We start from the raw sequence: 15,185 nt of genomic DNA on the forward strand, positions 1-15,185 counted from the left end.
CTGGGGCAGGAGCTGCGCATGCCCCCGGTGCTCCCTGCCTTGTCTGGCCCATAGCCGCTGATACCCGTTCCCACACAGGCCGGTTCCCTTCACCTGCCTCCAGGGCCGGCTCGAAGGGCTGCCCCTCTCTCAGCATGCCCACTCCTGTGCCTGCCTCCTCCCCTCCCCGGGGGCACTCGGGCCTCAGGCTGGCGAGTGGATTTTTCCAGCTTCTGTAAACAAGTGGTGGCAGTATGCCAGGTGGGCAGGAGACGGGCGGGGGCAGCACCGCAGCCAGGGTGTGCCAAGCACCGAGGCACAGTCTTGGGGGGAGGGGGAGACAGGGAGACACCCAGACCCAGAGAGAGAGAGACATTCAGATGCAGACAGACAGACAGACAGACCAAAGGAAGCTTCACTGGGCACAGATAGAAGTGGAAACAGAGGCCACAGAAAATAGCCCTCTATTGTCCAGCCCAAGGCCCACGCCTGCCTCGGCCCCCAGCCCCTCACTGCTCTGGCTGAGCGCAGCAGGCCCCTATGCCCAGGCCCTGGGCATCCCCACCCACTCCTTCTCCCCCCATCTCCACCCCTTAGGGCTGGCTACGCCATTATAAATTTATAACAGGAATTTCTCCGCAAGCCAAGAAAAACTTGACCTACTTTCTTGACGGCTCCCTGGGCTAAGGCTCCCTGCTCGCACCCCTCCACCCCATGTCTCCTGTCCAGCCCCCAGTGCCCAGTTCTGGTCTGCAGGGGCATCGAAAGCAGAGTAGGCCACCCTTCTGTACTACTGCCCTGCTCCCCAGGATGGGGACTTGCCTGAGTGCAGAGGCCGTGTCCCATGGTCCAGCCCTGTCCTACCCTGCCCAATGGCCTGACTTATCTCTCCTTTCCCCTCCCACCCTGGCTCCTTATCAGTTCCTGGGGGTGGGGCCGGGGGGCCCAGGGGCAAGGACTCTGGTGCAGCAGCCACTCGATGGAGGTTGTGTGCGGAGAGCTGCACCTTTTGTCCCCTCTCACGTGCCCACACCTGCCTTGTGTGTGCAGACACGGAGCCTCGGGTCTGCAGTCTGGGGTCAGCGGAGCAGCGTGGGGGGAATGGTTGGCCCAGGTTGGCACTGCCCTGGACCCCAGGTCGCAGGACAAGGCAAGCATTGGAGGCAGGCTGCTTACTAGCTGTGCCAACTCAAGTGAATGGTCAAGCTTTCTGAGGCTTTGTTTCCTCACCTGTGAAGTTCTGATACCAGAGGGCCTATATTCTCTATTCCATTAACGCGGGTTAGTTTCCTTTCCCCTCCTCTTGCCATCCTGGTAGGTGGCAGCTCAGCTAAACCAACTGGGAAGTCTGGTCCTCAGACTGGGAAGTGTGATTTGGGACCTTGTATGGGAAGCTCCTTGGGGGGCCGGGACTGGGGAGTCATAAGTGCGCCAGCAGCCGGGGAGGTGGGTTCCCTACTATTTTCTTTTTTTTTTTTTTTTTTTTTTTTTTTTTTTTAAAAATAAATTTATTTATTTATATTTATTTTTGGCTGTGTTGGGTCTTCGTTTCTGTGCGAGGGCTTTCTCTAGTTGCGGCAAGCGGGGGCCACTCTTCATCGCGGTGCGCGGGCCTCTCACTATCGCGGCCTCTCTGGTTGCGGAGCACGAGCTCCAGACGCGCAGGCTCAGTAGCTGTGGCTCACGGGCCTAGTTGCTCCGCGGCATGTGGGATCTTCCCAGACCAGGGCTCGAACCCGTGTCCCCTGCATTGGCAGGCAGATTCTCAACCACTGCGCCACCAGGGAAGCCCCCTACTATTTTCAATGTCCCTCTCCATGAAGGCACCCATGTCCCTGCATGCTGCCCCCACAAACCACACTTCCTTCACCAGTACCCCCCATGCCTGGGCTGAAGCTGCTCATCTCTGGTGGCCTCTTGCCCTGTAATACTGATGAGTTTTAGGGAAACTGGGGGGTGGTAACAACAGCTGATGTTTAATAGACGCATATTAAGGGCCAGGCACTTGATTGAATGTGAGGACTGAGACGAGGTACATGGATGACCTCATTCTTTCCCTCCATCCCTTTCCATGTCTGGGGATCAGGATGTGGATCTCCAGTCTTGGCTGCTGTCTGTTGATCTGAAGGGTTGTCCTGGTCCTCTCCCTGTGCCTGCCCTCCATGACTACCACCACCTCGTTGTGAGCCCCAAAATGTTGGCACCAAAGGAATCCTATTCACCTAGCCCCACCATGGCGCCGCCTTATCCCTGCCTCTTTCCTCTCTCTGCAGGGACCTCCGGACAGGACAAGATTCCGAAGCTACTCCCCCAGCCCAGGACCCCCCAACAGACCCGGCTTCCCCCCCAACCCCACTACCTGCCACTCCCTGGCCCCTCTCACCGCCCGCCCCCCTTGGGGCGCAGGGCATGGTGTGAAAGGCCAAGTGCTGAGACAGGCACCATGGGTGCTGGGCCCTAGGGCCTGGGTGGCGGGGGGTGGGCGGCCTGTGGGCGTGCCGGGGGGGCCAGTGTGCCCACCCCAGTCTCTTGGCGTGCTGGAGGGCATCCTGGATGGAATTAAAGTGAATGGAACAGAAGCCAAGCAAGGTGGAGTGTGGGTCAGACCCAGAGGAGAACAGGTAATGGGTCTGGCAACTAGGTCGTGCCAACTCCTAGGCAACAGGAAGGGTCACCTGGCTGGGCCCGAGAGAGTGGAGCTTGGGCCTTTTAAGCACCTCTGGGGGGATGGGCATGAGGCCAGCAAGCCTGCTGCCTACCTTTGCCCAGGAGATGAGGTCATGTTCCCATGCGGCAGGGAATTAGGCACCTCAATGGAAAGATGCCCATTTTGAAGGCGGGAGGTGATGCAGAGCAGAGTAATTACAGGCAGCAGACACGTGGCCCCTCCCTTGACAGTGCTGGGAGTCTCAAAGGCCCCCCAGTGTCCCCTCAGCCACCCTCACCTGAGCATGTGGAATCCAAGCCTTGCCATTTCCCTCCTCTCCCTACCAGCTTGTTCACTTCTGACCACCAGCGTGTGGTCCAGAAGCCATGGTGCATGTGACATGACATTTCAGGGCACATGCACCAGTAGCTGTTGGTCACAGCTCACGCTTATATTTGGAACCTATTGGGAGCCTCACAAGCTCTTCCTTGTTCATGGGCAAGGGCGGGCATTGCCATGGGGCTCCTCCCAGGAAGTGAGAGTGAATGCCAGCTACGAAGGTTTTGCTCCACGTGGAGGAGGCATCAGCCCTGCACACACAACGAGGGATGGGTTACCTATGATCTGCATTGTGCTTCAGGAGCCCAGAGGGTCTCTGTCTCTCCCATCGGCTCCAAGTGGCACAGAGCTCAGTCTCAGTTGGCGTGGTGCCCTGGGAGCTGGGTACAGCCTGTGCCTATGGCCAGGGAGAGGGTGGGGGAGGGGTGCTCTGGGGAGTAGTGTGGCCGTTGCCTAGGAGACCAGATCCTGAGCCAGGAGGCCGGAGGCCTGGCCCAGCAAAGCCCTGGGGCCCAAGACTGGGTCCCTGGAGGGGTAGAGGAAGTGGATGGGGCTGGCAGCTGGGTAGGGCAATGGGGGTATCCCCCCCCCCGCCGCAATCCCCACCCCAGGGGGCTCTGAAAAAGATTTAGCCTGTCATTGCGTAGCTCTCACTTACAGCCTCTGTACTTCCCTGCCCAGACTTCTGTGGGTCTGGGAAAGTCTGCTGCTAACTCTGAGAAAGGCGGGAATGCCAGTTCCTGGTCCCCCAGGACTGCAGCCCCTCCCCTGTCTGCCTCCCCTCCCCCATGTCCCTGCGCCACCTTGTGGCTGTCCCTGGGACTGCACCCAGAGGCTGTGAGTCTAGTTAATTGCTGAAGACTGCCAGCTCGACTGGGGCCTAGGTGGCCGGGGAGTTCCCCCCACACCCACCCCTCCAGAGGCAGGAGGGAGATCCGACCCTCGAACTGTTGTAGACATCAGACAGGGGTAATCCCCAGGGCGTGTGGAACACAGAGTTGTCTGTGGCTGTGACCCTGGCCAAGGTCACTGTGTCAGTGTGTTGGGAGTCGCATCAGGCCCCAGGCGGGTGGGGGTGGGGGGGGAGGACCCTGCAACATGCCACGCACAGGGTGGGTGTGGGAGGTTATACAATCCGTGCATGCATGTAGAAGGCTTATGTAACCTGTGTGTGCCGAGGTTATGTAACATGTATGTGGAGAGGTTGGCAACATATGTGTGCAGTGGCTGAGGGTTGCTAATACCTTACTTAGAGGGGCTCAGGATCCTTGTCCTGGCTCTGACTCCAGCCACAGTGTCACCAGGCACAAGTGGGGCCTAGGTTTGCTGCTCTGCTAAAGGGAGGTCATGGACTGGGCAGCTCTGGGAGTCCCATCCTTTTCTCATATTCTTGGGTCTAGGTTCTAGTGGTCCACTGTGGTTATTTATTTTTATTTTTATTTTTCAATTTTTGGCTGGTGTTGGGTCTTCTTTGCTGTGCGTGGGCTTTCTCTAGTTGTGGCGAGCGGGGGCTACTCTTCGTCGCGGTGCGTGGACTTCTCATTGCGGTGGCTTCTCTTGTTGCAGAGCACGGGCTCTAGGCGCGTGGGCTTCAGTAGTTGTAGCACATGGGTTCAGTATTTGCAGTGTGCGGGCTTCAGTAGTTGCGGCATGTGGGCTCAGTAGCTGTGGCGGGCACGCGGGCTTCCGTAGTTGTGGCTCGCGGGCTCTAGAGCGCAGGCTCAGTAGTTGTGGTGCACGGGCTTAGTTGCTCAACGGCATGTGGGATCTTCCCGGACCAGGGCTCGAACCCATGTCCCCTGCATTGGCAGGCAGACTCCTAACCACTGCGCCACCAGGAAAGTCCCACTGTGGTTATTTAGCATGTGTGCATGACCTGGAAATAAAGTCACATGTTCACTTGGGGGAGGGGCATGGTATTATTAGGTGCCCGTCTAGAGGGTTGTATAACATGTGGGCATATCCTAGAGGTCATATAACACATTTGAGAAAGCCTTGCAAGTTGCATAGATATAGATAGTAGAGCCTGCTGCTTATTTACCGTGCTTGGGTTTATACTGAAGGCAGCATAGTTGTTCGTGTGTGCTGGTCTTATGTTGCACATATTTGTGTGTATTCTAAAGGTTATATAGCTTTAAGCATGTCCTGAAGATTCTTTCTGCATACGTGTCATGTACTGAAGGCTTAAATATGTGGCTATCTTATAGATTATGAGCGTGCTTGTGTGTGTGTGTGTGTGTGTGTGTGTGTATGTTGGGGCCCTAGAATATGCTTGTGCCCCAGCCAAGCCCTTTATCTCTCGCCCCAAAGCTTCCAGATAGCTAGACCCTTCTCAGTTTTGTCAGTTGACCTGGGGGTGGGAGGTAGGATGAGGACACAAGAAGGAGGGAGTCAGGCCTGGGGGATGACTTCAGCCTATTGGATGAGAAGGGGGGCTGCCCAAGGACTGCTCTCTGATTCGGCCCACTTTGCCCCCATCCAGTGCCAGGTCACCAGATGGAAAGCGAAAAAGAAAGAACGGCCAATGTTCCCTGAAAACCAGCATGTCAGGTGAGCCTGGCTGCGTGTGCCCTTCCTTCCCACCCTCAACCCGACAGAACCAGGCCAGGGCACTTCCAGGGCCTGGGCCTATACCAGCAGTTCCTGTGTCGCATGGGGAGAGCCTCCTGGAGAGCGTGGGATGGACTTGTCTGGGGTGAGAGGGGTGATGTGGGGTACGCTCCAGCCTTTGAGGATGGATTAGGTCAGGAAGGGCCTCTTCCCTTCCCCCATAGCCCCCTTGCCCGAGGTCCCCAAGATGAGCCGCTCTGACATTTGCTTCTCCTTCTCCCGTATCCCCTGCCCCTGGCATGCAGCAAGAGAAAAGCCCTGAATGGGGCAGTCAGAAGAACTGGATTCTCCATATTCTTAGGGAAGGGGATGGACAAGGTGACCTCTGATGTGTCTCCAGGATTATACCTGGAGACAGAGAACCCTTCAGGGAGCCTGGGCTAGGGGATGGGCCAGGAAGGAAAAGCTGGGGGATGGAGAAAGTGTAGGAGCCTCTCTGCTGGGGACCCAAGCCATGCCTGCCTGCCTGCCTCCCTTCCTCCCTCCCAGGGTATATCCCTAGTTACCTGGACAAAGACGAGCAGTGTGTCGTGTGTGGGGACAAGGCAACCGGTTATCACTACCGCTGCATCACTTGTGAGGGCTGCAAGGTATGGACCAGCCAGCTCCTGCCCCTCCCCCACCACCTGAGCGCCACCCCCCCCCATCACATTCCCTTTAAGTCCCTCAGCACCTGGCACAACAGACAGCTCTATAAACATGTAACCTAAAGCCCACCTGTTATATCATCATTTCTCTTCTCTTATTCATTCATTCATTCATTCATTTGTTCATGCATAATCCCTGCTCTGCCACTCATAGGTAAGATGCCTAATCTCTCTGAGCCTCAGTTTCTTCATCTATAAAATGGGGATAAACATACTACCTACTTCATAGAGTTGCTAGAAGAATAAAATGAGATAATGCACATAGAGTACTTAAAACAGTGCCAAGTACAAAAGAAGCACTCAATAAATGTCTGCTTTCATCCATCCATTCAATGTATTAAGTGTGACATGTGCAGTATATGCCCTTCCCTCAAGTTGCTCACAGCCTACCAGAGAAAGACTGACATCAGTTAAAAGCAACATCAGTGTTTCTCAAAATGTAGTTCCTGGACCACCTGCAGTACTTGTTAAGTGCAGATCCCAAGGCCTCATCCCAACCCTACTCAATCAGAATCTTTTGTGGTGGAATCTGCCTTGGATTGCTTCCACTGCACCTGAAAGGGTGAGAACCAGTGCTGGGGGGCATGGCGGAGCCCAGAGAAGAGGATGGCAGAGTCTCCCTGGGCAGAGGGGGTCTATGACTTGGGGAGGCTTAATTAGATCTCACTTTGGACATTTCAGCCTACATGGTTTTTCCAGGATCATCACTTCCTGACAGTGTAAGACCTTTCAAGAAACAGAAAGCTTTAAGAATATGTCAAGGCTTCAAGTTCCTCTCTTTCCTGGTGTCAATCAGACCAAGACCACCAGGGATATAGAGTCCCCTAGCAGTGTTCCTGCAAGCAATGCCAGCAGTGTAATATACAACAAGGAACCTCACCCTCAAGGACATCTGAGTCCCAGCGGGGCATCCCGAAAGGACAGAGATGCCTTCCCACTCCTAGAGAGCCTGATGTAGGTCTAGCATGAGGCCCAAGAGTCTGTATTTTTGATGGCTACCCAAGGTGATTATAATTGCATCCCAAAATCTGAGAGCTCAGACCTTGTGTCTTATACCTCAGGTCCAGTTCTGAGTCTCTGCTGCCCATTTAGCCATATGACTTTGAGCAAAGTGCTTAATCTCTCCAAGCTGCAGTTTCTTAGTCGGCAAAATGGAGATAATAACAGTTCCTACCTCATGGGGTTGACATGAGCGTTAAATGTGATGATACAGGATAGAAAAGGCTTATAAGTGCCCGACACATAGTAAGTATGCAACAGACATTAGCTCTTCATATTATTACTGCCATCTTGAGTCTTGAGGTTTTTCCTTTAAAGCAAAGACTAAACTCTCTATATAAAATTGAAAATATTATCTTCATGCTAGTAGAGTTCATACCCAATGCCTTTTCTTGACTTTTTGACCCCCCGCCCCCCATTTCATGAATTCTATCTGCATGGGCAACAGGCAGCATGTATGAGAATGGTTTTGGGGCCAGTGTTGTTTTTAGAGTCGTTTAACAAGATGGAAAATCAGGTATTCATTGGTGTCCAAAGCGGCTATTCCTTCAGGCCTCTTAGCACCTCACACCATCCCAGGCTCAAATCTCCTAACTGCGGTCACCATCCTTAACTCTGCCACCACCACTACCCATGTACCCCGGCCCCTAGGCAGCTGGGGGAGCTGAGGATGGGTATTTCTAAGTCCTGGCAGAGCCCAGTGATGCGGGGCTTGCTGTGTCGAGAGGATGCCAGGTTCCCTCAATAGTTCCCCAGCCCGCTCCCCCCACCCCAGAGAACTGCACGGTTGATTCAGGAAGGGAAGATTGTGATCACAACATGCTCCGTCTCCCTGCCCTCCCCCAACTCCAGGGCTTCTTTCGCCGCACAATCCAGAAGAACCTCCACCCCACCTACTCGTGCAAATATGACAGCTGTTGTGTCATTGACAAGATCACCCGCAATCAGTGCCAGCTGTGCCGCTTCAAGAAGTGCATCGCTGTGGGCATGGCCATGGACTGTAAGGGGATGGGTGGGGGAAGCGGGCCAGGCAGCTGTGAGGGGGGGGGGGTGCGTTCAGACATGGCAGCTCCCTTCCAGGTACCCACAGGGCAGAGAGACAGTCTGGGTCAGGCTGGTGGCAGAATGAATGTTCAGAATCTTGGTCCCTGCTGCCCTCATCCCTGAAGAAAAGGAAACAGGATCCCTCTCTGGGCTCTGGGCATGGGCCTCAGTGCCTACCTGCCTTTCACCACTCCAGGGCCTTAGAGTTGTTGGGTCGAAATAAGTCCTGAGTACCCCCCCCCCCATAGCACAGTGTCTCTGACTACTAGAGAAGGCACCCCACTTCTGGGTGAGAGAGGGCATTTTTCATTAGCTAGGGATTGGATGGCAGTCTTCTAGTAACTACTGTCACCATAACCCTTTAGATCAGAACATGGTATTCCTCTGGGTCAGCCCAAATTGGAGTTGATGTGGTCCCAGTGATCATTCATGATCCAGGTTGTGCCACCCAACTGCTAGGTGATTTGGGAAGTCACTTAGCCTCTCTTGGCCTACTGGGAAGAGTAGTTTCTGAGTGGGTTACGGAGTGTGCCACGCAAAGGGCATCGTGTCTGTCTGTTGTTGACAGTGGTTCTAGATGATTCGAAGCGGGTGGCCAAACGCAAGCTGATTGAGCAGAACCGGGAGCGGCGGCGGAAGGAGGAGATGATCCGATCACTGCAGCAGCGACCAGAGCCCACTCCCGAAGAGTGGGACCTGATCCACGTTGCCACGGAGGCCCATCGCAGCACAAATGCCCAGGGCAGCCATTGGAAACAGAGGCGGAAATTCCTGGTAAGGAGAGAGGGAGCCCGGGGGAGCCCGGGGGAGCGGCAGCCAGGTAGCCAGGAGAGGAGAGTGAACTCAGAGTCCTGCCTCCTCTAGAAAGCCTTCTTAGTTTAGTCTGACGCAAGGCTGATAGTCTCCGCAACTCGACAGTGCTGATTCGTACACCTGTGTAAGTGTCGCTGCTATCAGGGTCCTGCCTTTTCCATCTGACTGGGAGCTCCATGAGGGCAGGGCCTTGCCCTCCTCATCGAATTTCCAGTGAACGGAGGTGAGCTCTCCTCTTTTTCCTGCCCACAGTGACTGGGAGGAAGGGTGAGGACGCAGTCATGTAACAGTATTTTGGGGGACCTCTTGGGTGCTGGGCATTGTTTTAGGCCCCGGCAAAACTGAGTGCCAAGTAAATGGTCAGCTTGGGAGGAGATGGATAGTTGGTTGTGTATGCTGGGGAAGGCAGAAAACTCCTGGTGGAGTGTGTCAGCGGGTGGAACAGTACGCTCTTAGGAGCACTGGCTCTGATACCAAGCACGTGTGTGTGTAACTGTCGGGGATCAGACTGCCCGGGTTCCAATCCTGCTTCTACCACTTACTAGTCACATGACCTTGGGCTTATTACTTAGCTGCAGTCTGTCTCAGTTTCCTCATCTGTGAAATGATGATACGTATAACATCAACTAATGGTGATAAGTCGTGGTGAGGATTAAATGAGATAGTATGTGTAAAACACATGGCTTAATGCCTAGTTCCATGTTAAATATTCAATAAATCTAGCTTCTATTGTTATGACATTACCTCTACTGCTATTATGATCCTTGTGATTATTAGCCAACTTGGAGCTCTGGTGTATTCTCTGCCTCAAGATGGGAGAAGCCTTAGCCCTGGGTTGGGACACAGCTGCCCCCAGGTGCTAGTGGCCCCGCTTCGCCAAGCTGCCTTGGAGCTCCCCCTGGTGGGCAGGGAGCCTCGGTGAGAGGTTGAAAGGGGTCTGCAGCCCCAGCTGACCCCCATCTCTCCCTCTAGCCGGATGACATTGGCCAGTCACCCATCGTCTCCATGCCGGACGGAGACAAGGTGGACCTTGAGGCCTTCAGCGAGTTTACCAAGATCATCACCCCGGCCATCACCCGTGTGGTGGACTTTGCCAAAAAACTGCCCATGTTCTCTGAGGTGAGTGGCAGATGGGAGGAGAGACACGGTGCCACGCTGGAGGGAAACCTCGGGCTGCTCCCCAGGTCACCCTGTCCCAGCTCGTGCTCATCTGAAGCCGTCTGGATGGGGAGCAATTCTTGTAGGTCAACACACCCAACACACACACACGCACGCACACACGCACACGCACAGGGTGAGCTGATCCCTAAAGAACCAACAGGCTCCACGGGCCCAGCCTCCCCAGCCCTTCCCTTCCTGTCTCCCCCGAAGTCTACGCAGCCATCCTGACTCTGGAAGTTCTCCTTGGCCACGTGGCCTAACTCCCTATACCTCCCTTCGCTCATCTGCAGTGGGCATGGAGGCACTGACGGGACCTAACACAGAGGCATAGTTGGGAGGCTTAATGAAACAGGGCAGATCCATCGCTCCTTGCAAGGGAGCTGTTCAGAGCACACGTTTCTGGCCGGTGGTGGCCTTGCGGCTCCCAGGGGGCACCCGCGGGGGATGCTCATGCGGAGGGGCCTGCTGAGTTTCCCTGTGGTTCTGCAGCTGCCTTGCGAAGACCAGATCATCCTCCTGAAGGGGTGCTGCATGGAGATCATGTCCCTGCGGGCGGCTGTCCGCTATGACCCCGAGAGCGACACCCTGACACTGAGCGGGGAGATGGCTGTCAAGCGGGAGCAGCTCAAGAATGGCGGCCTGGGTGTCGTCTCCGATGCCATCTTTGAACTGGGCAAGTCACTCTCTGCCTTTAACTTGGATGACACGGAAGTGGCTCTGCTGCAGGCTGTGCTGCTAATGTCAACAGGTACCGAGGCCTGGCTGGGAGGGCTCGGGAGCTTCCAGGGGCCCAGAGTTTGGCTGGGCCCTGGGCCTGTCATGCTCCTTCTTTAACCCCATGGTCTCTCTGCTCCACAAAGCTGCCTCTCTGTCCCCAGGCCCATCCTCTGTCCCCGGTCCCCTGCTCTGTCACCCATCCCCCCTCCGTTCTGATATCCAGGCCCATCTCTTACCTCCGAGTCCCTCCTCTACTCCTATCCTGGCTTCATTTGTTCTGTCTGCCCCCACCTGCTCTCTGTCTCCCCCAGACCCCTTTGTTCCCCATCCCCCACTCTGTTCCCATCAACCTTCTCTCCCCCATCCCGCCTCTGTTTTCAGTACCCCTTTCTTGCCCCTAACGCCCTCTGTATTGCTCTTCCCCCCTCCATCTCTCTGCCCATTAGTTCTGCCCTGTCTCCAGGTCTCCTCTCTTTCCAGGCCTACCTCTTGCCCTCTGTCCTCTTTACCTGCCCCTCCACCCCCTGGTCCCCTCCCTCTGCCCTGCGGTTGCCCCTACACTTGCCCAGAACGTGTTTTTCTTCCCTCTCCCCCAGCCTCTCCGCCTCTGCCCCCCTCCGCCCACTCACCCTCCTGCCCCTCCTTCCCCCAGACCGCTCGGGCCTGCTGTGTGTGGACAAGATTGAGAAGAGTCAGGAGGCGTACCTGCTGGCGTTCGAGCACTACGTCAACCACCGCAAACACAACATTCCGCACTTCTGGCCCAAGCTGCTGATGAAGGTGACTGACCTCCGCATGATCGGGGCCTGCCACGCCAGCCGCTTCCTCCACATGAAAGTCGAGTGCCCCACCGAACTCTTCCCCCCACTCTTCCTCGAGGTCTTTGAGGATCAGGAAGTCTAAAGCCTCAGGCGGCCAGAGGGTGTGCGGAGCTGGTGGGGAGGAGCCTGGAGAGAAGGGGCAGAGCTGGGGGCTGAGGGAGACCCCCACACCTCTTCTCTCCTCCCTCTCGTCCTCGGATAGATTCAGCTCCCCACACACACCCCCGCATTGCCCCGTCCCTCCTCAGAACCTCCAGCCCTGGGGCAGGGCAAACAAATGAACTTGCTATGAAAAGGACAGTGTGGGAGGCGGGGGGGTCGGGGGGCGGGGGGGACCGTGTCCTGCAGTTCCCAGGACCCCGTCCTCCGAGAAGGTAGGAGAAGGGAGGGAGAGCTAAGAGGGGACAAGCCATCTTGACCGTAGGGGATGGAGGAATGTGGGATGGGGGAAGATGCCCTCAACTCACCCCCCCCTACACACACGCAAGAGAGAGCCCCCCGCCCAGTCTCTTGGCCTAGGTTCCCCCTCCAGGCTAAGGGCCTCTCTGCTTCCCCAGATGCCTGGGTGCAAAGAAAGGCTTGGCTTGGCTCCTCCCCTGGAGGTTAAAAATTACAGTCATTCTAACTGCACTTTGGAAACCAGGCACGGAGAGAAGATAAATGAAGAAGTACTAGACAGAGGAAAAAAAGAGAAAAAAGAGAGAGCGAGCGATTGATAGAGAGATGATATTAAGTTATTAACTGAGGCTGGCCAGAGGGGAGGACCCCCCCACCCCCAAGCACTTTGAGAGCTGCCCCTCCTCCCCCCAAATCAGAGAGAACTGCCCCCCACACCAGGTCCCCAGGGGTAGGGCTGCCGATCAGAGCTGTGAGTTAATACAACAGGGTCCTGGCCACCCCCCCTTGCCTTGCCCCTCCCTCTGTGCCCCTTTGGCACCCCCCGCGCCAGTACTCCCTCTGCTCTCTGCCACTCGTGCCCGCTGAGTTCCATCTACCTCTCACGCTGGATGCCAACTGGCCCCTCACCAGCCTGCCCTGCTGCCCGCACAGCTCCCCTTTCAAGTGCCCAGCCCCAGGGGCCTCTCCCTGTGCCCCCCCCACCAACTCCTTCCGCATCGTGGCACCCACACAGGAAAAACTGTGGCTCAAGGTCCCGCCCTCCTCACATCCTGCAGTATTAGCTACGATCCAGATGCTGCTGCCCTGGGGGGTGGGGGGGGTGTGCGTGAGCTTCTCCCAGAGCCTCCACCCCCTTAGGCCCCTGTTTCCATCTGTCTGCTGGGCTCTCTCTAACCCCTGCCCTCCTCCTTTCCACTCCCACTCGATGCACTATCCCAGACTCTGGGCAGGCAGGCACCGGAATGGGGGTGCTTAGATAAATGGCACTTAGTCGAAGCCCTGGGGGAGGGGGCGGCTGGTGCGCCTCCTTTTTTCTTTGAAGCTCTTTAGGCCAGCCGCCCCTGCGCCCCTGGAGCCCCTTTCCCCTCTTCTCTTCTCTAATTCAGGGACTTTGGCTTGAGCCACCTCCCACCCTCCTGGTGAGGAGTGCTCTGTTGGTCTGCACTTGGGTGAGCTGCCCTCCTCCTCCTCCCTTTGGCTATTGCCCACTCCGCAGGGGAGAGAGGGAGGGAGGAGGTAGCCCTCTGAGGGTGGGGGGAGGGGAGGGTGGGAGAGGGATGGAGCAGACCAGAGGGCCCTGGGCTCAGGGCTGCATGTCGGCAGGGATGGATGGGTGGACGCAGATGCCCCCGGAAGCCATGGGGAATGGGGCAGGGGGCGGGGGGAGGGGTGCCAGGGCTTCCTGCGCTTTGCACTATTGGGGCAAAAATGTCTTAAGCAGTGGGGAACCTGCCACCCCACCCTGACCCTCAGCCTGCCACAGCCCCCTTCACACACACACACACACACACACACACACACACACACACACACACGGGAAGGCAATGCTATGCTGCCCATCAGGGCATGTCCTTCCCCCACTGTTCAGGTGTTCCGACAGGGCTGGAGGGCCTAGAAGAGCATCTGCTATCACCTGTGCATGTGCCTGCCCCGCCCCCCTTGGGCTCGTGGGCTGCCCGTGCTGTCCTTGTCCGTCTCTACCCTCTCTCTCTCCTGGGGTACTGATTCCTGTATTACTCCAGTCCCATGGATAAGCCCTCTTGTACCCTCCTCCTACCCCCTGGGGGCCCAGTGGAATTCCTGACCTGTCTGCCGTCTCCCCACCCCTCCATCCCCACCTCCACCCCTCCGTTCCCATTCTCAGCCATGCCCATGGTGGAGAAAAGGCCTTCAAGAGGCTTGGCCTCTTACAGGCACTTGGGAAATCCCCCCTCCCCCTCCCCAATCATATGAGCTGTGATCCCCCACTCTTCCCCGTAACCCCCGACCCCTCCCCCCACTCTCAGTGACGTGGGGTGTATGTGTGCGTTTCTCTGCGTGAATGTGTGAGCAAGTACACGTGGTGGGGGAGGAGCCAGGGGGACTCAGGAGCGCCACGCACCTGCTCTAGAGAGGCAGCTGTCCCAGTCCCTGCTTTGGAAGTGAGGGACAGGGCCCTCTCCTGGGGGCCATTGGTGCTAATGAGGGGGATGGCCTTGATGTGGGTGCTTAGCGTGCCTCCCCTAGTATTGGCCCGGGGCACTAGGGCAGGCAGAGTGGGGCAGCAGGTGCAGTGTTGGTGGGAGGAGGGGCTGCTGGGACTAGGAGGAGGGTGCCAGGCCAGGACAAGGGGGTGCCAGAGCCATGACCACTACCCCGCCCCCACCACCCGCCTCTCCATCTCAGTATTCCCCCTCCCATCACTCATAACACACATACCTCATCCAGCCTCCTCCCTGCTCAGACTTGGGGAGGGTGGGGGAGGAGGAGCCCCTACCCCTTCCCCTGGTGGCGGGTCTACAGGGCTGGGAGAGGGCAGGGCGTGTGACACAGACACCGTCCATAAGGGGGACAGTAATTCCTGCCCTGGGAACTCCTGGGTGGGAGGAGGGGGACACTTCCTTGCAGGCGCTACTGAATGTATGAGAAGCTGGTGCTGGGGTGGGGGGAGGGGGGCTGTGGCCAGAAACAGGGAAGGAGGTAGGTCCCTTCCCCAGGGAGGGGTGGGGCCAGTAGGGGTGACTTGGGGGGCTCCTACTCCTGCCCCACGTTGACAATCAGTATGTCTGTTATGTGCGATTTTTCACCCCGTTGTGTTTTGGGTCAGGATTTTAAAGAAAGATATTTTTATGGTAATTGTTGCTCGTCTATTTTACTATATATTTATGTAATAAATATATGATGAAAATAATCCCCTTGGGCACCCCCCCCTTAGACTTGTGTGCTGTTTCCCTGTATCCTCCCATCTGCTGGCCAGAGGACCCACCCCACAAACTGACCAGATGGAGAGGTGTGCCCCCAGCCTTGGCC

The 15,185-nt window shown here is 56.6% G+C and overlaps 1 protein-coding gene across 1 annotated transcript in view; it reads left to right on the forward strand.

The window, feature by feature from the left end:
• The window catches only part of THRA (thyroid hormone receptor alpha), a 23,815-nt gene extending 8,749 nt beyond the window's left edge, over positions 1-15,066 (forward strand). Inside the window, exons 2-9 of the mRNA XM_059906818.1 lie at positions 2,253-2,600; positions 5,448-5,515; positions 6,065-6,165; positions 8,074-8,221; positions 8,834-9,039; positions 10,051-10,197; positions 10,729-10,987; positions 11,609-15,066. Of these exons, the coding sequence (XP_059762801.1) occupies positions 2,548-2,600; positions 5,448-5,515; positions 6,065-6,165; positions 8,074-8,221; positions 8,834-9,039; positions 10,051-10,197; positions 10,729-10,987; positions 11,609-11,859 (1,233 nt within the window). The 5' untranslated portion in view covers positions 2,253-2,547 and the 3' untranslated portion in view covers positions 11,860-15,066. The remainder of the gene's footprint in view (positions 1-2,252; positions 2,601-5,447; positions 5,516-6,064; positions 6,166-8,073; positions 8,222-8,833; positions 9,040-10,050; positions 10,198-10,728; positions 10,988-11,608) is intronic.
• The last annotated feature ends 119 nt before the right edge of the window (positions 15,067-15,185 follow it).

Source organism: Balaenoptera ricei, chromosome 20, assembly GCF_028023285.1.
Source record: "Balaenoptera ricei isolate mBalRic1 chromosome 20, mBalRic1.hap2, whole genome shotgun sequence".
Taxonomy (NCBI): domain Eukaryota; kingdom Metazoa; phylum Chordata; class Mammalia; order Artiodactyla; family Balaenopteridae; genus Balaenoptera; species Balaenoptera ricei.